General features: G+C 48.1%; 6 protein-coding genes across 6 annotated transcripts; 3 read left to right on the top strand and 3 right to left on the bottom strand.

Moving 5' to 3' along the window:
* Window positions 1-259: 259 nt before the first annotated feature.
* Window positions 260-1,363, bottom strand: I303_107235 (uncharacterized protein; the record flags this gene model as incomplete). The annotated part of the gene is made up of 4 exons (XM_018409916.2): window positions 260-327; window positions 410-604; window positions 725-960; window positions 1,023-1,363. 4 exons carry the CDS (start codon window positions 1,361-1,363, stop codon window positions 260-262), a joined length of 840 nt encoding a protein of 279 aa, XP_018260919.2.
* A 1,099-nt stretch (window positions 1,364-2,462) lies between these two features.
* Window positions 2,463-4,736, top strand: I303_107234 (uncharacterized protein; the record flags this gene model as incomplete). The annotated part of the gene is made up of 9 exons (XM_018409915.1): window positions 2,463-2,474; window positions 2,539-2,599; window positions 2,674-2,726; window positions 2,789-2,983; window positions 3,052-3,137; window positions 3,199-3,348; window positions 3,420-3,485; window positions 3,569-3,639; window positions 3,700-4,736. 9 exons carry the CDS (start codon window positions 2,463-2,465, stop codon window positions 4,734-4,736), a joined length of 1,731 nt encoding a protein of 576 aa, XP_018260918.1.
* A 6,319-nt stretch (window positions 4,737-11,055) lies between these two features.
* Window positions 11,056-12,977, top strand: I303_107233 (uncharacterized protein; the record flags this gene model as incomplete). Its single annotated transcript, XM_018409914.1, has 2 exons — window positions 11,056-11,469; window positions 11,592-12,977. The coding sequence occupies 2 exons, from the start codon at window positions 11,056-11,058 to the stop codon at window positions 12,975-12,977; spliced, it is 1,800 nt and encodes a 599-aa protein (XP_018260917.1).
* A 591-nt stretch (window positions 12,978-13,568) lies between these two features.
* I303_107232 (uncharacterized protein) lies at window positions 13,569-15,378 on the bottom strand (the record flags this gene model as incomplete). Its single annotated transcript, XM_018409913.1, has 10 exons — window positions 13,569-13,626; window positions 13,687-13,779; window positions 13,845-13,932; window positions 14,029-14,333; window positions 14,407-14,573; window positions 14,636-14,708; window positions 14,790-14,886; window positions 14,949-15,013; window positions 15,077-15,136; window positions 15,212-15,378. 10 exons carry the CDS (start codon window positions 15,376-15,378, stop codon window positions 13,569-13,571), a joined length of 1,173 nt encoding a protein of 390 aa, XP_018260916.1.
* Window positions 15,379-15,871: 493 nt separating this feature from the next.
* On the top strand, window positions 15,872-18,641 carry I303_107231 (exodeoxyribonuclease III; the record flags this gene model as incomplete). The annotated part of the gene is made up of 9 exons (XM_018409912.2): window positions 15,872-15,895; window positions 15,953-15,984; window positions 16,044-16,117; window positions 16,182-16,518; window positions 16,646-16,984; window positions 17,059-18,218; window positions 18,305-18,356; window positions 18,420-18,497; window positions 18,569-18,641. 9 exons carry the CDS (start codon window positions 15,872-15,874, stop codon window positions 18,639-18,641), a joined length of 2,169 nt encoding a protein of 722 aa, XP_018260915.2.
* Window positions 18,642-18,845: 204 nt separating this feature from the next.
* I303_107230 (uncharacterized protein) lies at window positions 18,846-20,482 on the bottom strand (the record flags this gene model as incomplete). The annotated part of the gene is made up of 6 exons (XM_018409911.1): window positions 18,846-18,902; window positions 19,015-19,024; window positions 19,177-19,323; window positions 19,394-19,486; window positions 19,999-20,232; window positions 20,391-20,482. 6 exons carry the CDS (start codon window positions 20,480-20,482, stop codon window positions 18,846-18,848), a joined length of 633 nt encoding a protein of 210 aa, XP_018260914.1.
* Between the last annotated feature and the right edge of the window lie 164 nt (window positions 20,483-20,646).

The following is a 20,646-nucleotide window of genomic DNA, read 5'->3' as shown; positions in this document are numbered from 1 at the left end:
GGATAACCTATAATGATGTTAAATGCAGTTGTTCGGGTGACGCTATGTGTTATCGAAATGTCTGCTTCTGGTATGCTTGGACATGCCTTCTGTATGATACTGTCAGAGCACGAGCGAGCTTGTCGAATCGTCCGACAGGCTTGTTCCGTTCGATGAGCTACAAGGCCACGGTAATACATGCTTGAATACAACTTTTGAGAGACATCGAAGGATCTGGATTGGCGGACGCAAATTGCGGAACGGTAGAACAGCTAGTGAGCTATGTCTTGAACACGATGATCAAGATGAGCAGTATGAATATCAACACGACAATCGTCACTGTGCTGCCTGTTAGATACGACATCATGATGATTAGCGCTTATAGATACGCTGGCATCCAATCTTGAGCCGGAAGAATGACGTGACTAACCATGTTGTTTCGCATCATTCGCTACCCTGTCCAACCTCCTACGAGCCCTGCTCAGGCTGTTCGCTGTTCGATCCATAGCATGATCGGTATCTTCTAGCAACTGATGATGTATATCTAGCTCTGATCCAATTTGAACGGAGAGGTGATTTTGGCGACCGATCGAATTTGATAGCAGATTCAAGCGTTCGTCTTGGTCTGTAAAAGGTGTTGATCGGAATCAGCGTCACATCACGGATTGATGGTGAGGATCACATCGACGCTATGCGTCTCTTCAAAATCAAAGGTTGAAGGAGCAGTCCATTACAGATCACTCACCGTTCATCATTGTTTGTTGATGATCCAACATATCCCCCGGACTCATACCAGTATCTCGCTCCTCGTCAGACGCATCATCTGGGTAATCCCTAAATGGGTACAAATCTTGATTGTTGATACCAGGTGTAGGGGGCTCGACGCTAAGTCGTGGGACTTCTTGTGCAGATGGCGTCCGTATAGGTGAGGGAGGCGGTCTCGGCGAAGGCGTAGATTCCGGTAATGGCGGTGTTGGCGCTCTACACAGGTGTTTCAATGTATTAGCAATCCTCGACACAGTTACGAGATGCAAGCTACTCACCTCTTCTCTTCCCTCCGCAGATCCTTCACCTTTCCTCTGCCCACCTCATCCTCAGCCAAAATCTCTAATAATTGATCATACCTCCTCTTGAGCTCTTCGATCTCCTCGTTGTCATTCTGGTCATCTATCAATTTCCCCTTCTTGCTTTGACCAACCAGCAAGCCATCATTCTCCAATTCAAGTTGATCCAGATCAGACCGTATCGATGTGAGATTCCCTGTTATTTGCGAGAGCGAAGACGGATTGGGCTTGATGTTCAGTGATATTATACGGGATCTCTCGAGGAGAAGGGAAGAAGTGGAATTGAGCCGGACGGAGATGGATAGTGGAGTGATCGACATAGTGAAGCCAATCGTAGCGTAGAGTTCCCTCGGGGTCCAGCACAAAGTAGTACAGATGAAAAGATGGTGTCAGCGTTATGAAGCTGCGCGGCCAGTGTTCCAATCATATACAATGCAATGGCTGAAGTGACTTGAATGGAGTGAGACCGGACCAATTCTCGATAAGACATCTACGTTGCATCATCACCTTCATATCCCTTAAATAGGTAATCCATTTACACCCACACCAAAGGTTGCTTCAACCCCCCTCCCTCACCCCGACTTCCCTGCGATATCATCACAAGAAAGGTCCCGTTAGTGATAGCAACGTCAATGCGACAAGGCCATCGAACACTTGTCCGTGGATTCAATACCATCGCTTTGCTGCATTGGCACGAACAGGGCTCAGACTCCCGTACAGCGTGCGAATGTTCTTATTTCCGGCACAGCGACGGGGACATGTCTTACCAAATCAGGATCAACGAGACCACCGATCACCGAGTTGATATCGATGGCGATACTGTCTTCAGCTGACCTGCTGAGAAGTTGATCAACTCGTCTCATCTCGGCCCATGTGATGCTGAATTTCTCTCTAGTGAGCATTACCAGAATCGAGACGCTGATACCCGGCTTGACTGATAACTCGTGGAGACCTCGTCATGATCGGTTCGCCTACAATGCAGACAAAGTGCATTGTTGGATGCATATTGCATATAGAGTGCGTTATTGCGATTGTGTAGATATGATATCTGACGACAGACTGACGCTTTGGCCGTCAAACAAGATCCAGTCTCTCCTCTCGATCGCTCGACGCAGACCCTTGCGCTTGGACTCCGTTCCAATCAGCCTAGAGACACTGGGCATGTACTTCACACAGGGCACTGATATGCCGACAATGACATTGACCTTCAGGAGGCCGCTTGACCGGTTGAGAAGGTGGTCTACAATGACCGAAATGTAACAACAATTTGTCTTGGCGTGCGTCCAGAACAAGGCTGCATGTATCGTCGCTGGTTTACCTATCTTCGCTCGTCTTTCCGTTGAGCCTTACATACAACTTGACCGCACCTAGACATCGCTATCCTGTGCTGTGCCGCGTACGGGGCGACCGAGAATCGCGATGGAAATCACGGTGAGTTTTTACATCTGCGCAATTGGAAGAGCGCCATCGATCTGAAGTTGCGTGATGTTCATAGCTAGACGACCCTTCGCCCATGTTCAGATATGGTGGGGTATGGGTGCGATCGCATGAGGATGGTACGTGGTCTCTTTGATGTCTAGTCATATGGGAGCACGACGTTGTAACAGAATGCCGGCATGAATGTTCTCAGACGATAGACGAAAGGACTATTTTGGCCAGTCGTATTATTCAACCAATAACACTGTGAGTTCCGTATAAGACGTCGGGATTGCATGATAGTCCTGTTAACCCGTAGTGCCGGGCAGAACGACTGGGTTTCCCTGACCTTCAATGGCACCGGGATCACCGTCTACGGAGCGAAGAGAAGCGATCATGGGATGTACAAAGTTCGAATGGATGATGTCGACATAGCGACTTCGGATGGCTATTCTTCAAATCCTTTGTTCCAGCAGGCGTTCTATACCGCTGAAGATCTATCAGCTGATCGGGAGCACACCATTGTAAGTTGCATCATCAATAGTCGGAAGATCGCCAGGAATCTGACAGCTGATCAACGGATGTGAGACAGATTTTCACAAACACTCCTTCGGAGGGGACGGATAGCGTAATGAGAAACACCATAGACATTGATTATGCTGTCATCAAGACCGCCACGTAAGTTGCGATTTCGAAGGATAATTGGCTGAGCAACTGACCGATGAGTGATTTCGATCAGGACTGGAACGATACACACCTCGACTTTCGATGACACGTCGTCAACCTTTTCTTATACCGGCAGCAATTGGGTCAGAGGTACGGCGAGTGACGATTACTATGCGACTACTCGAATGGTTAGTAGAGATGCAGGAGATGTGATGCAGTTTGCGTAAGTGTGGCCATTTACGATGCTATCCTTCGAGTGGTCAGCTTGAGCTAACGCCACAGGTGCGTACACAGTTTCAGCGGTACCAGTGTCGCATTGTTTGGAGGGGTCAATTTCGACCATAGCAATTTCACTGTTGTGTGAGTGATCATCAGTCGCTGGAACTGAGCGATTCGTCCGATCTTAAGACGCCATCATGTTTACCAATTCTTCACATGAGCAGTCTCGATGGTGTCCAGATTCCTAATAGCTTGTATAACGGGACTTACTTTGGACTGAGACCGCAGACTTTGCGTACATCGCTTCGTTATTATACTTAGTCTGGTCCAGATTTATTTGCTGATTTGCTGATAGTGTGGACCGCGAACAATCTCCCCGAAGGACCTCATTCTCTCTCACTGACCAATATCGGAGGCGGTAAACGAGGTCAATACTTCGATTTCGACTATGCGATCGTCAATTCGACTGTAAACCCAAACAACAACAATATCCCGGTTTCCAGTACAACTATTGCGGCATCGAACCCCGTCAACTCCTCCGCCACATCGGCCCCAATCACCACTTCGGGAACTGCTGATGCCACGGTGGCCAATGGTGCAGGTGCTTCTCCGGGTGCGGGGGCGGATCAAGCAGATGACAAGTCCAGTCACGTAGCAGCGATCGCCGGTGGGGCCGCGGGAGCCATCGGGGGATTAGCTTTGATAGCTGTGTTGGCCTGGTTTCTGTTTAGACGAAAGCGAATCCAACTAGAGGGTCAAAAATACACAGGGGGAGATCACGACCTGGATTTGACGGGTCAAGAGGTGAAACCTTTCCACAATGGTGGTTCTAGCGAAACGGAAAGCTATATGGCTTACCAGAACCCCGCTCCTGCTCTTGGTCTCGGTCCTTCTGGCGGCTTGCCCTATCCCAACTCTCATTCTTCATCCTCGTCGAGAAATTCGGTTTCTGCAAGAGAGAATGACCATTCTCAAACACCTTTCCTGTCTACTGTTCCAGCTCCACCTGGATCTAACGTCACTTCGTATCCCGCTTCGTCGACTCTGAACCGCTCAAACTCTATCCAAAGTCCTCAAGGGGGTCTCTCGGTGACTTTCACCCATAACACTTTCGGTGTCCCCACTGCACGAGAACGGACTGGTCTCGCCTCTGAAGCTATTGACGAAGAACATAACGACCCGCCCTTACCATTGCCTCCCGCTCCGAGATCCCAAGGTGAAAAATCCAGAATGAGCATCCCGAATAGGTTGGACGTAGAAGGTAGAGAGCAAGACATGGGTCCCTACACCCCGAATGATAGTCAACAAGCTTACGCTACTCTTCCCCCTGATTACACCCAAGCTACACAGCCATTTTCTTCAGCTGAAAACGAGCACAACAGAGCACCATGAGGAGAAGGGGATTCGGATGCTACTTCTTGTCCAGTTAGACTGTCTTATATACTCACTTGCACCTATTCACTGCACGACAGCATCATCCGCTCGTCCATTTCGTGCTTGACAATCTTTCATAGTTCCGATGCATCTGCGAATATTCTGGATGATTGAGCTGATTGAAGAGCGAATTTTGCCTGCTCGGTATCGCTGGGGCACGATGCGCTTCGCCTGTGAAAACACAGTGGGGGCTGGGAAGGTGCAACACGAATGGTTCGAGATTCACGGTGGGCAGTTTCTGAGTCAACGATAGTCGCAGAGGTGTGATAGTGTATTCATAGAGCTGGAGAAGAAGGAGTTTACACTCTGAAGGGCTAGCAGCGTGGATTGCAGTCGTGTCGAAAAGGAACGTGGCACTATCTCAAGGTAGGGAGATAATGTGGATTTAGTCAAATGGAGTTAGGAAGGGTCTTGGAGGAAAGGATCTGGTGGTTGAGTCCCCCTAAAATGCGATGTCTTCTAGCTTGAACTCTCACCCGTACCTCAAATAAACGTCGATGGTTATGGACATCCGTCTCAGGAAGGAGAAAGGGTAGGTCGCAAAACCTTTAGCATTACCAGCTCGCTGAAGCTGATAAATCGGCGAAGTCATTCCTCTTGGTGAGCTGTAGTACTGTATCCGGCCGTACAGTTTGCGCGAGTCAAGCTGCAGGCAACAATTCTCATCATCCTCGGTGTGACTCAGATGCCACTTCTAGGATATATCTGAACATGCGAAACAATCGCACTTAGCAATGTTTCAGCAAGTGACACTCTGAGAATCCCTCGGCGTGGCACAAAGACAAACACCCTCCACAAAACACTACTAAAGGTTAGTTCGTTCTCGTCTTTTTGCTTACGATAACGTATGTCCCGAGAGTCCGAATCACGTGCCGGGTTTATCATTGACTTGATAATAGTCGATTGCGGACAGGTGTGATTGCATCGGCTCTTATGGGATCCTTTGTGAGTGTTAGTGGTTTTCGAATGACATGCATCACATTGCAAGCTGCAAGCTTCAGCCTCCGTCCTCTATCCTCCTCCTTCGTCCACCTTCGATCAGGTAGTAAGCGCATCGGTCAGCATGTAGGCCAATATCACTCTGAGCCATTCGCTTAGAATGCACTACACTGGAGAGTGACACAGCTTACACTGTCCCTTCGGACCTCCATTGTATCGATTGCCAGTGGAGTTAGTGACGATGGAGACTGATATGGAGGACGATACGAGCGCCACATCTTGCTCGGAACATTTGAGATTTGGGATGTCACGCATCTCCAGCGGAAACCGTTACCGCTGCCATGCGCATATAGTGACACAAAGAACACGAGCTCAGAATTGATAGATCTCATCAGTACGCGCGTACGTAAATTTGTCCAGGTTCATAAACATAGACACAGACACCCGTTTCAAATTTCACCTTGACATCTCCCCACTCATTTCTGATTACAGGATGTGGCGTTCAATTAACGCAGCCGGGAACTAACAGCGGTCGAGTAACCCTTGAATGTTTACGAGGGGGGTGGGTATCTGCCTTCTTGCTTCCACCTCCACTACCCGCGCATGTGACAGTACTGGACTACTGTCTCTGTCCTCTGCAAAGAGCGCACGCCAGGAATGCCCAGGACAACTTATGCTCGTAAAGTTGTGTCAGTACGGCCAGTCACCGGCACCTGTGTTTGCGTACGTGTGCACCCTCTCTCCGTCGTGCGAGCCATACTCGTACCGAGGAAATCGGAGGATCATTTCGAGTCACCTCGAAGTGGATTGTATCTACGTAACGCAGAATCAAGCCGTTACGCATATCCAATTTGATAGGGACATAAGGTGTATTTCGATTCATTCTCAACTCCGGGTCGCAGTAAAATTACCTCATTTCTGAACGGAATCGCATCCTCCTATTCTAATCTGGAGCTCTCCTTTGCGCTTTGTGATGTCAAGTCAATCCCGACGACATCCCGAAATACCTGCCATCCTTCCAGTACCTCTTTGACGCTGCCGAGATCTGAGTTCGTCTCGAGCGAGTTCTCGGAGATGTGTTTCCATACACTTGTTTTGTTTGTTTCTCGTTTCTCAAGATCTTTGTTGATGATTGGTGGAGATTAGGCACGGCAGCTCACGAAATAAAGGTTGCACCTAATTGAAAAATTAGCCTATCTCGATCAGGGCGAGCATCCCAAATCAGGGCTTCCGATTTGCTCTATACATCGTTTGCCCGATAAACATGGTAAGTCCAGACTTCGTAATTTCGCATAACCGCCGAGACATTTTACGAAAAGGCTTGATTCCGATCTCTTCTCGCGAGGACCTCGAGCGCAGGTAGTAAGTAAGTATCCGAACTAAACGAATCAGCATCGTCATCATCACCATCATCATCAGGATGTTCAAGGCCAATCCCGAGAGCAAGAGTAAACTCAAAAGCTTACTGTGCAGCGGGTTGTGGGATCTTGTAAGCGAGAGATCATAATATCATAATTTGATGGACTGTTCTTTTTCCCTGGACGACTAAGACAGGCGACTAACTTGCCGTACTATCCATCGCTTAAACCGCGAAAACACGATCAGCATCTTCGTGTGCTCACTCAAGCGAGCCTGTGATTCGCCTAACCGGCCAAGGTCACTCCTCGACCTCCACTCGGCCAGAAAGACAGGATACAGGGATAAATGAGTCAATTGACTACGGAAGGATAAATACGATTCTAGGAAACACCCTCTTTTTCCTTAAGGTGTAACGTAGCCTTACCATTGTTTCGTCTCAACTTTATTTTCAATCCGACCCTTGACTTCGCTCGACCAGACCAGGGGTCCGCATCATTCACAACCACCTGTCTAAGTCCTCTTCGCTTGGCCGGGCCACGATCCTGATAACACGGACGGACAGACGCTGTTCAGCCGCCGTGGTTGTCTATATCCGTTGAACGATCGAGAAATCTGCATCCGAATTCCACGGAGAGGCCAGATCTGACGGGCATTTGTCTGCGTGGAAACAGAAAAGTGATGGTACCTCCATCTCCTTTTGTCTGTTTGGTTTTCGTATCGTGCGCAATCACGATCACATGGGAAAATTAGACTGCACCATGCGTTCCTTTGATCAACCGCCTCCTGCAGGGAATACAGATTACTTGACCAACGCCACCCAGACTAACGGTAGCACTTGTAGGCCTTTCAATACCCGCCGCAAATGACTTGCTGACTTGGTTTGCTCGTGTTGCAGTGGAAGTGTCAACATATCCTTTTTTTCCATGGTTCCGAGTTCTAGCTTTTAATCTATTCTTACGATCTAGGGATCTTAGGATAATTTCTTATTTTTCTGCAATGCAAATTTCCCCCTTTAAGGCATCCCGAGCTGATCAACGGGACAAATCTGTGATTTTCGGGTATTTACCTAAGAAAATTCCGAAGGGCAGAGGTAGTGTCTATCCTATTCTCTAGTATGGTCACATCATATCTTGTCATACCATCTGCTTGTTTAGACTGCACGAAGACGGGAGCACAAGATGAGACTCAAAGCTCACTCATCGACCATTATGCAAGATTATGTGCAGCTGTTTTTCTTCCTGTCGCCCAAGCCCGAATCCAATCTAAAACCGAACTACCAGAGCAGGGTCGATGCAGGGCGGAAGCGCGCAAGTCTTTCGGAACTCCTGTTTTATGTTTTCGATTGAGCAGATGACCGAAGAACAGAGGTCGGCCCTGCACGCCCTGGGGATATAGCGTTATTTAAGGATATGTGTGACAAATCTATTCAAGATGGAAAAACTCCGGTCTGACACTCTGCATGCCGTTATAAGCGCGAATTGAACCCTTTATCTCAGAGGTAACTTACTTCTGTTCCTCGCAGAGTAGTTCGGGTGTATATTTCGCCCAGCTGGGCTTGGAAACTAGCACGAGCAAAGGTGATGTAAAGGATTATAGCTTTAAGTTCATCGGTCGTCGGGCCCTTTGTTATGTTATTGAAAGTAGTCTCCTTCTTTTTTTGTCGTCATCTGGTCATAAGCCGCCGTAATAATGGTTGATACACATCAAATGTCCAAGTCTCAAAATCAAGAAAAATAATCCTAAGATCCGTCTTTCGTAAGATTCAGATTCAAGTGAAGATCATCATCATTATTCACATCTACATACCTGCTTAGTTACTGGTTTCCCCGAAGGCAACGAACAGACGAAGGAACGAACGAAAGAGGAAAAAGAAATTCTACGAAAAGAAGCTTGTCATCAGATAGTCAGACGTCGGCGCTCATTTTGACTTATCGCCCTCCTCAATACCCCTCCCGAAATTTCCTGTGTGAGAAAAACAGCTTTTATTCCTATCAACCGACACAGATAGTCTGATCAGGGATAAAGCTGTACTGGCAGCACACATTCAGTGGATACATCATCGTTACGACCACTCAACAGCGCTTCAGGTCGTAGAATCATCGCCTATTTTACCGCTCAATTGGAACCAATACGGGGGTACCGCAACGACTTTGTTCGCCGGCCAAAGGGATTCCTTTGAAACTCTTGGTAACTCAATCAAACAACACCTTCCCCACTTTCTCAACGGTCATCCATAGCCCGACCGATCACCCGAAGCCAAGTAGTCCACCCGATCTATAACAACTTATAGGCTCATTGCTCTTACGTCGTTCTTTCGCGAGGACAAGAACCCCTTTGGAGTACCGCAAGACAGCTTTGGTATGTTTGTTGGATACCTATTGCGAAATCGAAGATCAAACAACATTCACGACACAGCAGAAGCTTGAATGTCTTGTGTTAATACGGTCCGGGATTACCGATCATAGTGTGTGCATCAACACTCAACAATTAGCACTAGCAAGACACCTAGATCCCAAGATCAGCAAGCATTAAATTGCGAGCAGGAACAGCAAATTGATCTACCTTGCTCTACTTGTCCTTGTCCTTAAAAAGCACGAGTCAAGTACACCCTTTTCCTATCCCGGTCGACCAGGAGCAAGACGTTTCATCTTTTATCAATCAACCCTCAGCCGTCATATCATAACAAACAGATTGCTTCTCCGCCATCTGACGAAAGAACGGTCCCGCCGAATTTGCTCTTGCCTCACATCTGACCTTCGAAGATTGCCATCTCGTCGCTTGGTGACAAAGTAGAAAATCGGAATTTAGGATACAAAGCCAAAGCCTAGCCGGGTGATCAGCGCCAACACATCATACGGAGAATAAGGTCATTGGTGTTTAATAGATCGGGTGAATAGTGAGACAAGTGAACCAAAAAAAAGGAACCAAGAAGCGAGACCGACGACGCAAGTACCGCGGAGAAACATCAATACTCAATTGAGGTACTAGAATCTGAGCAAGCTAAATTAGAGTTGTCAAGTTGAATGACTGGAATATCACCATCAACAACAAGAGCATCATCATCATCGTCATTTAATACTCATCACTTGACTCGACAACCTGTCTATACCAGTCTCTTCACGTAGAATCTTAAACGATCTTCTATCAAGCCGTTTGCTCCTAGACCCTCGTGACGCTGTGCTACATACGTCGCAAGCGTGCATTCTGTTGGAGCGCTTTGGTGATCAACATACCTCGTTCACAACAAAGTCTGGTATCTGGCCAAACCAACATCACTCAAACATCAACTTGCTCGAGATCAGATTATCATTGGAAATGAGTGTGTAGCCGTGGTTCAGCTGTGAAACTCCTCTCTGGACAGCAACTTCTCATTATATTGTGAGTGCTTGCTTTCGCTGTGTCATTCACTCATACACTTATGCTTCAACCGACGTCTTTCTGTCTTCCTTTACACTCTGACCGTCCTCATCGGCCCGCCCCACTGAGAAATGTGTACTGAGAAATGTGTAAACATCAACACACGTCCGCACTGTCCTCTACACTTCATTTTGTCGTTTTGCCCTTTTGCCGCTTCCTTACATGACGCTAAACTCTGCAAGGGATGCGTATCATCATCATTCTACCGATATGCTATGCGGCCTGTGCTGCTCCCGACTTTCCTTCAGTCCATTTAGATCTTTCCAGCTGATTCCTCCGGCCCTTTTCAGGCCGAAATTCAACCTGTTAGACGATACTGCCCCAATGGATATCTTTTCTATAGCTTGAAGTTGACTCAAGATCTAGAATCACGACACCAGTCATTCCGTTGACTCAATATTAGCGAAAAGCGATCGGGACCAAGCGCCCTTTGAATCAACTACCACACCTATAATCTCCATCAATAATAAACGATCATTGTTCTTGTTACTCTTTTGGTCATCGTTTCTGGTCAACGACACCTCGCTTCCTAGCATCGTCGACCTGCTTCAACATTTGGAGTATGGATCACCGCCAGACGTCCGGATACGATCAGCCTTCATCCTCATCTTCTCGGCAACCTTTGTTTGACGGACCGGGATCTAGGCCGATTTTGGAGAGTTCGGATTTTGGTATAGCGGGACCCGGACCTGCATCTGCAGCATCAGCATCGGCCTCAGCATCTGCGACATCCGCCCTCACGGCCTCCAACCTTTCTCAGAATCCTCTAAAGCGCAAATCGCCTTCACCGATGTCGGAACCTCGGGGGACAGCATCACCGGGTCAGGAGACCTCGATGATCAAGCGGGTGGGTGGCAAAGCGAATGTGTCATCGGCTTGCGGTCCATGCAAGAGAGCACATCTGGCTTGTGATGTTGCCCGACCGTGTAAGCGGTGTGTGAATATGGGCAAAGAGGACCAGTGCGAGGATGTGCCGGTAAGTGGCTGTTCTACCTTTGACGACATTAAACAGACCAATCAGCGGTCGAGAAATGCGGGTCGAGAAAAGCGGGAACGCGGGTGGGTGTAGCTGACGATATGCTGTTTGTCGCTGTGCAGCATAAGAAGAGGGGAAGACCGAAAGTACCTAAACCTGCACTTGGTGAGCCATATCATCGTGCTCGACCCCCGCCAACGGACAATGGTGGTGTCGGCAGATGGAAAGGCCCATCCATGTACGACGCACCGTATATGTCCACTGTCGATGCTCCGCCTCCGCCTTTAGGCTCGGTCGGTGGTGGACGTAACTCACCACCTATACCTCGTCCCCTAGGTGTTGAAGGTGATCCGACCTATCCCGTTCCTCAATCCAATATGCCGTTCACCCTTTTCACCACCACCGATTTCAAGATTCTTCGCGCCAGTCCGTCAACCTACCATCTGATAGGGTATCATCCTAACGAATTCGTCAATCTGAATTTACTTGAATGGATACATCCTCAAGATCGACATTTCATAGATCAAGAGCGGAATAGGCTGATTACTGTGCCATACGTGGATGGTCCACTTCGTTCTACAGAGGTCAATCAAGCTGCCATCACCCAACGGACAGAGATAGAGCTACTTTCACCTGCGGAGGGAATGCGGGAACCGTATCCTAACAAGAATGTCCGAGTTTTGCATTCCGACAACCGGTTTTCGCCTTTCAACGTCAGGTTGCATCTCGGAGGAGGTCTTGGTGCGAGCCTATGGCAACCCAATACAATCGGAAGGGTATATCTAGTTGTTTCGTTTTTACCAATTCCACCACCTAGAGATCTACCTCGTGAAGGGGCCTCAACTGCTCAACCAGCTCGACGAACTTCCGGCATCGCTCCGCCTACACCTATCACACCTGTTCCTCCCATGGCAAGCGGTCAAGGTCTCCCCGGGTTCTCCTCAATCGCAGCGGCTGCCGACGCACCGCAGACTCGGTATGATCAACCTCCGCCGCCCCAAGCTTATTACCCGCCGCTTCCCCAACAGCAACACAGCTCTTCTCGACCGCCAACGGCATCTCAGAACGCTTACCCGTATCCTCGAGCTGGCCCGATGGCCATACCGCCACCAGGTGCATCTGGAATACCTTCAGCATATCCTCGTCGGTCGACATCGCCGAATTCATCGTATCGCACACCTCAAACTTCCACCTATCCTATAAATACAGCGGAATACCCTCAACAACAGCAACAAGCGCCTCTGCCGCCTCCTCCTAGTGGTTATTATCCCCCGCACCCGCCTCCGGATCAGTCATTCCGCCGTCCGAGCGATGAAGAACAATGGCGCGCTGCCAGTATGGGTTCAAATGGGAACGGCAATGGAAATGGGAATGGGAACTCGATGTCTATGAGAGGTGGTCAAGGTATACCGCCAATGCAACCTGGGCCAGGAGGTCAACAATTACCGCCACCGCCGGGACAAGGTGGAATGCCTAACGATGGAAGTCGAAGAGCTTGGGAATTGTAACACGTTCTCTTCTTTGGATCTGGGACAATCCAAATTCATTCTCCATTTACATATACCCTTTTAATCGCTCGCTCGTTCCTTACAATAGTCGTTATGTTTCTCCGATCTTCGATCAGTTGTTCCTTGCATATCTTTCCATATCGACCAGTATATTCTCATCCAATCATTGTGCATACTTTCACGCTACGATTGATTTACTTATAGTACGTATGTACGTATACCCAACATGCCTCTAATTGCGATCATCGATTCGATTTCCTCTCGCCTAGCATTCTGATTTATAATCGTATGAATGACATCGGAAGGATCAAAATACGTCCATAAAATGATCGAAAGCTGCGAGGTAGACTTCAGACGTCAACTTCTTTACCTTTGATGCTGGTTTCATGCGTTGCATTTTACTGATTTCCTTGACTGTCTGTTCCTGTTCCGAATCCACACGGACCCTTGCTCATTTCAGCAACGTACATGCATGAAGAAATGCAGTGATACAGTAATACAAGTGGACGTGTAGGAGCTGGAACAGCTTGTAATGCAGATATGCTAGGCGAGATATAGATAGGCAGCTCCAAGAGGAACATTCATATCTAATTAGGCTTCATTGATACCCGCTAATTCGATTGCAAAAGCCAAAGCAAGCTTAGAGAACCTATGATTGCCCCGGATCAGCTTCTGAGAAATAGGAGTCCGAAATAGCTGATACACTCACTCTCGCATATGGGTGAAAGAGAATTCTGGGTGGTTGGTAGTATCGCCAGAAGTGTGGATGTTGTGGTTCGAGTTCTCGAACGTACTTTCAATGCTGAAACGAGAAATATCAGCTCATATGTGGGGATGCCTTGGCTCATCTTGAAACGAGCGACTTACGCAAAAGCCGATTGGTAGCCTGCTTTAGCGAAAGATGCATGATCGGAACAAGCGTATCCGCATTTAGTCTCCACTGCTGGGATTGCCACTGATTCATTTTGCGTTGTGTGCTCATCAGCTCATGCATCCGGATCACAAGCAAAGTATCGATGAAGACGGGGAATGATTGAATGACTCCACTCACAATACTCGTCCACCAACTTGCCGACAAACTTAGTCAATTCTGGATCTACGTAATCCTGGATGACTCCAACGCTCTCCTTAGTACCAGCTTTGACCCAAGCAGTCATATCCATCTGGATCATTGCAAGCACTTTCAATCCCTTGTCCTCGTATGCCTTGGCGACGGCTTGAGAACCGAGCAGTCCACCTTCCTCGGCAGAGTAGTAGTGGAATTCCACGGGGTGAGAGGGTGTGAAGTTAGCGTGAGAAAGCGCTCTGAATGCCTCAAGGGAAGAAGTTGTTCCTGAACCGTCATCGTCCGCGCCTCTACAAATGTATAATAGCATCAGTATCGGCCTCCAATCGAGAAGACCCGTCAAGCTGAGAAAGTGCGACATACGGTGCAGGTAAGAATGGCCACTGATTGGCTGAATCTTGGTGAGCACCAACAATGACGATCGGGAGATCTTTAGGGCTGCTTGCGGGCTCGAAGCGGGCGATGATGGAGTTTTGACCCCATGAATGAGGGAATTCTTTGATCGTCACGCCGGGATGAGAGGAGGATATCTATACGTTTCATCGTATCAGCTTAAAGTGCACATTTGTAGGAAATCTTTGTATTAACTGACCTCCTTCAGCTTTGACAACAAGAACTGTTGACTTTGCTTTCCAGTTTCAGACCTATAGTATCTAGTTCGGAATCTGCAAACAATTCCATCACAAAGGGATTAATCAGTCCCACTCCACAGATTGTCAAGTTGGTTGAACGGAAGAGCGACATACGATGTGAATTCCTTCAAGAACGATTTCATATGTTTGATATCTAGCGACTTGATTATGCTCTTGATAGGTTTAGAGTAGTTCCCAGGCGATGGGTAGGCTATTCATTCACATCATCAGCCAATGTGCTTGACATGAAATGTACAGACCGGAATCGCCTACTGTAACGCGCATTCGCCGTTGAGGGTAACAAATAGCTTGAGAATCCAAGAGTGGGGGTCTCGGTACTGACGTATATATATCAGCTAGTGTCGCCATGCGACGAGCAAGGAGGACGAGCTGTTACCCACATATCCATGAATTTCCGTCCCTTACTTTTAGCTTCTATCTTCTCTAATTCTGATATCCACCTGTGCGCATGTATTGCTATCAGCTTAAGGCATCGCAAGAAGGGCATACAGTAGCTGATGTGAGCTGCGACTCACACAGGGGGTTCTTCATCCGAGAATTGTACAAGCCTCAAATCGTTCAGGTCGAGCGAATAACCGGCAACATCGGTCGAGCCATGATCGCTGAACGCGAGTTGTTCGGGCTGAGTGGGTATGGCGGACGCCAGCAAGGGCAGAGCCAAGAGAGCGGATTTGAGCAGCATAGTCGGAAAGCTCCGATGGAGTATTGGTAATGACAAGAGCCTAGTGGCTTAAGGAGTAGAAAGAAAAGATGAAGTTGAAGTAAGAATAGGATGGTGATCTTATCTGAATCTCAATGGGATGGGGGATAATGGCGTGAGCGTGTGAGCCCATCCACCCCGCTATGACCGCTTCGGGCGAATTCAACAACGGCGATCACCGACTGAGCTTATGGGGACTCCGCAAAAGTTGACTGTATCACGTCACGTGGACCGAAGGAGGATGGGTCAGTGAAGATCGACAAAATGACGACGGCGGAGGTAGCAGTTGATAGTGTATAGCTGAGCCTGCGATAGTGACACCAGCCATATACTCTCATCCGCGGCTCACGTAGCGAGGAATCACGGTGACGGTGACAGCGCTACAGAGGTCTTGTGGACATTTCGGACATCCACGACAGCAACCGACTTCTCCAACATTGACGCGACTTGTTCCGCCATGATATGATAATCAAAGATGAGGATATTGACATGGAACGTGGTAAGTCGGGCTCTCTTTCGGATCATAGCGGGTTTGAAGCTGATATGATCTGTTAAGAATGTGCTGCGGACATGCCTGGACTACCATCCGTAGGTTAAACATCTCCAAAAGTACAGATATCGCGCTAATTGAGCAATCGCTGATATAGCTTCAGCTCGATGAAGAAGAAGAACGTGGAGGGTTTATTGGATGAACTGGGAGCTCAGATATACTGTTTCCAAGGTATATTTTTTCTATGATACTATCTGGGGGGAGGAGAAGACTAATGTCATCGTTTTGAACTCAGAGCACAAGACGCCTCGAGCCAAATTGGAGAAATCGATGGCGATTCCTGGTCCATACGATGGATTCTGGACATTCCCCCGCTCGAAGACCGGCTATTCCGGAGTATGCACATACGTGGACTCCCGATATTGCGTACCTCTCAAAGCCGAAGAAGGTATCAGCGGTTTATTACTCGATGATAGTAAAGGGTCAACCATGAAGCCGCCTTGGACCGAGGTGGAGCGTATAGGTCATTATCCAGAGATCGATGAGATGATATGGATGGATGAGGTCGACGGAAAAGAGTTTGATGTCAAGAGGCTGGACATGGAGGGAAGAGCTGTAGTGTGTGATTTCGGGTGAGTGCCGACTGCTTTCTTGCTCCCTCTCGGATGAGATGCCTTCAGCAGCACATTGCCGGAGCATAATCCCGTCACTAGAGAGACTGAATACAGGCGTGCTACTGATGATGTGTACGTGATGCAGCTTGTTCGTCCTTTTCAACTTGTACTCGCCGAACGAGACCAACGAGACCCGCCGACCTTACAAGATGAACTTTCTGCAATGTCTGCAAGAACGCGTCAAACTCCTTCAGAGAGCAGGAAGGGAGGTCATTATAGTTGGGGACATCAATATCATGAGAGCACCGATAGACTCTGGTGAAGGCGGGATAAGGACGTCTGCAGAACAACACTACGAGCATCCAGCCCGGCGTATCCTCGACGATTGGTGTGCTCCAAAGGGTCCCATGGTAGATGTCGTCCGAGAAAGCTGGCCAGACAGGGACGACATGTTCACATGTTGGAATCAGAAGCTGGATGCTAGGTTAGTCATTATATCACTGTCACCAGGAACAAAATCCAGCTCACAGACTTTGTGAACGACATGTCTTCGTTCAGGTCCGCAAATTATGGTTCCCGAATCGACTTGATACTCTGCACACCTGGCCTCCGACCATGGATCAAAGGCGGAGATATACTGAATAAAGTCTACGGATCCGATCACTGTCCCGTATACATCGACTTACACGAGACGATTACCGACCCCGAAAAAGGGGAACTGCATCTGCGGGACATGTTGAATCCGCCTGATAGATCGCCTTCGACCGCACCAGTGTACCCTAATGATGTCCCTCGGACAATGCCCGAACCCCCACGGTTCGCTACTAAGTTCTTCGACGAGTTTTCCGGGCGTCAGACAACCCTGAAGAACTTTTTTGGTGGGGGCGGAGGAGGAAACACCTTAGCGAAGAAAAGCGGAAAGACACCTAGCGCTTCGCCTACCCCTTCTCGAGCTACCGCTACTCCCGCTTCAACCGAAGTAGTCCAAGAAAGTATTCCAACTACAAGTCGACCCTCCGAGTCACAGTATGCTGCGGCTGTCGATGACGATAAATCATTGGCAACACCATTCAGTCTTGCTCGAGCAGCCTTCGACGCCATCGATGATGAATCTGAAGCTGGCCCAACAAAGGCTGGCATAACCGACCAACCCTCTTCCTCTGCCTGCAAGGCAACAGCCCCTTCTCCCCAACCTCGTCGTTCCTCCGATGTTGCGATCGACATGACAGCCGACGAAGATAGCATGCCTCGTGGAACAGCCACACCTGAGTCATCGAGATCCATGTCAATAACCAAGTCGAAACCCACAAAGACCACTTCCAAAGCCAGTCCTGCGGGTCAAACTAAACTATCGTCATTTTTCTCTCAGCCGGCTCCGCCATCAAAGGCGAAACGCAAAACTTCGCCCAGTCCAGCAGTAGAGCCAGCAGCTAAAAACGCACGCCGGTCAATGTCAACCTCGACTTTGCCTCCATCACCTTCAAGATCACCTTCGGTATCCGTTCACGCAGGTGCATCAGAAGTAGTTGAGGTCCCTGTTGAGGATAGACAGAGCGGCTGGACGGAAGCGGAAGATGAATTGATTAATCAAGCTATACAGCAAGCGGAACACGATCGAAAACTGAAAAACGATATGGCTAAGCCTGTCTGGGGGGATCTGTTCGCAAAGAAATTACCACCGTTGTGCACTGTTCATCAGAAGCCATGTAAAGATTTCTGTGAGTACACTTAAGCCATAAACTCCGCTTCGAAAGGTCATCGCCTGCAGAGCTGAACTGTGTGTGTGTGTTGATGTCAATTGTAGTGGTGAATAAGCCTGGACCGAATAAGGGTAAAAGGTTTTGGTTATGCTCTCTGTAAGTTGGTCTTCTCTGTCAGAAACATGAGACAATGTTGAGGTGACTGATACGGCATCTCAGGCCTGTGGGAGCGGGATATGATACTGGACGAAGCAAGCGACCTAGGGAAGACGTAAATCATAAATTTAGATGCGACTTGTGAGCTTTCACCTTGATCATCCGATGCGACTTCTTCTCATTCAACTATCTGACTTGGTCTATATCTTTAGTTTCTTGTGGGACAGTGCGAACTCCAAGAAAGAGAAAGTGGGAGATGGCAAATCTGTACCAAACGACAAATAGGATATAGATATTTTTGGGACACGGTGGAAATCTCAAACCGATGTTGTATCGCATGACGCATTGAACACATGTACTGTATTCCTCACTCGCAATCCCAACAATCTTACCAAAGGCAAATATTCACTCGACTGGACGAATCACTGATTATCAATAACCTGATGGGGATCCATTGGCGATAGCCCAGCCGATCCGGTTTACTGTCATTCATTCGGCCTCATCAAAAGCCGTCACGCCTGTGTTGACTGTCCGAATCACGCCAGCCTGGATTTGAGGGACCAGATTAGCCCAGGAACAGACTGTATACTGCAATTACTATGTATCTGTGATGATCCGCAGATATATAGGAAAAAGCTATGTGTCTTATTGTACTCACTTCGGCCAATCTATCCGCGAGATCAGCCAATACCAAGCTGTTTCGACACCAAACATCCAATGGTATAGAAGTGGCATCATCAGCTTCACTTGCAAAGACGAGTTCTCGTATCGAAGCCCGCAATAGCAATAGCAATAACAATAGCGATGTACTTCCACTCACTCTGATCCAGGATACCCCATAAGCACCGCCGACAAGGGGTGCCACTCCGACTTCTTCGACATTTTACTGCGAAATGGGATCTGATCGAAGGGGATAATCATAGCTGGACCACCTGTGTAAGCGGGCAGATAGTCATACGATAATGGTCTGATGTTACAGTATTCAGCGAGTCAGCCTCTTACCATCTGACAATCGACAGCTGAGGCGATTTACTTACTTTGCAGTGAGGGGAGTCAACCGATCGCTTTCGTCTTGGATCTTGCTTTCTCTGTACATTGGGTATTTCCATGGATTCATGAGGTCGATCAGGCTGAAAAGAGACATACAGAATTAGTTTCCAAAGCTTTAAAACCCGACAGGCATACAGTAACGTCGCTCCCCTACTTCGAGAACGCACCTCTTTCGAGAATTTGGCAAAATCACACTGTACAGCCAAAATTACAAAACGACATAGATCGTGCATTTCTGCATATTGTGCTTCAATATCTGAACAGGAGGATCTCTGCCCTTGTACAGATGTTCTTGTACAGTATGGACGGACTGCTTGAAGGAATCACCGACTTTCCAGGGTGACATACGGATTTTCAGCCAAAAATGGGTCCGGATTTCTGCTGTGTACTTTTGACCATAACAAAGGTGACCCAGGTTCTACAGAAGCGTTCATAGTGTACCCAGGATGCATGTGCTGGAATTCGAAGGCTTAAAGTGCAGTATTGCATGATCTATGTCGGTTCAAAAATCGGGCTGTACAGTGTGATTCTTGAAAGGGGGGTGTTCTCGAAGTAGGGGAGCGACGTTACAGGATGTCGTCTCTTGACTGACATTTTCCTCGTGATTGTATCCGGATCAGAGCCCACAACATTCTCGTTCAACACCTTTCCACTCTCTTTGAGCTTCTTGCGAGCTTCATCGAAACGTTCTGTCGTCCATTCTATCTCGTGCTCTTCGGCCCAACCCCATCGTTTGGCAACAGCACTGCCTAAAGGAGGGTATCTGCCCCCGTGTTCCGATTGGTACTTTTCGATCAGGGGCTTCCCGACGAGCTTGTACTGCGATCTGTCAGGTTGCACATTCAAGTCAAGCTCGGGTCTCAGCCAATCTCAGGTTGATTGGGCGAAAGTCTATGCTATATGTCGTATTGAAGGATGGGCAAGGAATAGTTTGTGTGGATATATAACAACAAGCAATATGAAGCTCAAGTACACCGTACTCACGCCCAAGCGAATTGTGAAAAATCCAAAGTTGGCATCATTCCTTTCGACTCATTTGGCCCTTTCTCACTTAGATTGATATGCTCAATCGACATATTGAGGGTTGACGCAACAGTATGCACAAAATCCTGGAATGTGCTCTTCATGGCGGGGTTCATATCTTCCCCATCATCTGCAGGTACGCACAGTGTGTCTGGTAGTCTCGAATGGCGCTTCACGACTGACGAGTCGAAGAACCTGTGGTGAAGTATGTCACGAA

The sequence above is a fragment of the Kwoniella dejecticola genome, chromosome 9 (assembly GCF_000512565.2).
Source record: "Kwoniella dejecticola CBS 10117 chromosome 9, complete sequence".
In the NCBI taxonomy this organism is placed as follows: domain Eukaryota; kingdom Fungi; phylum Basidiomycota; class Tremellomycetes; order Tremellales; family Cryptococcaceae; genus Kwoniella; species Kwoniella dejecticola.
The sequence above is the reverse complement of the archived record's forward strand: the minus strand, read 5'-3'. Positions and strand labels throughout refer to the sequence as shown.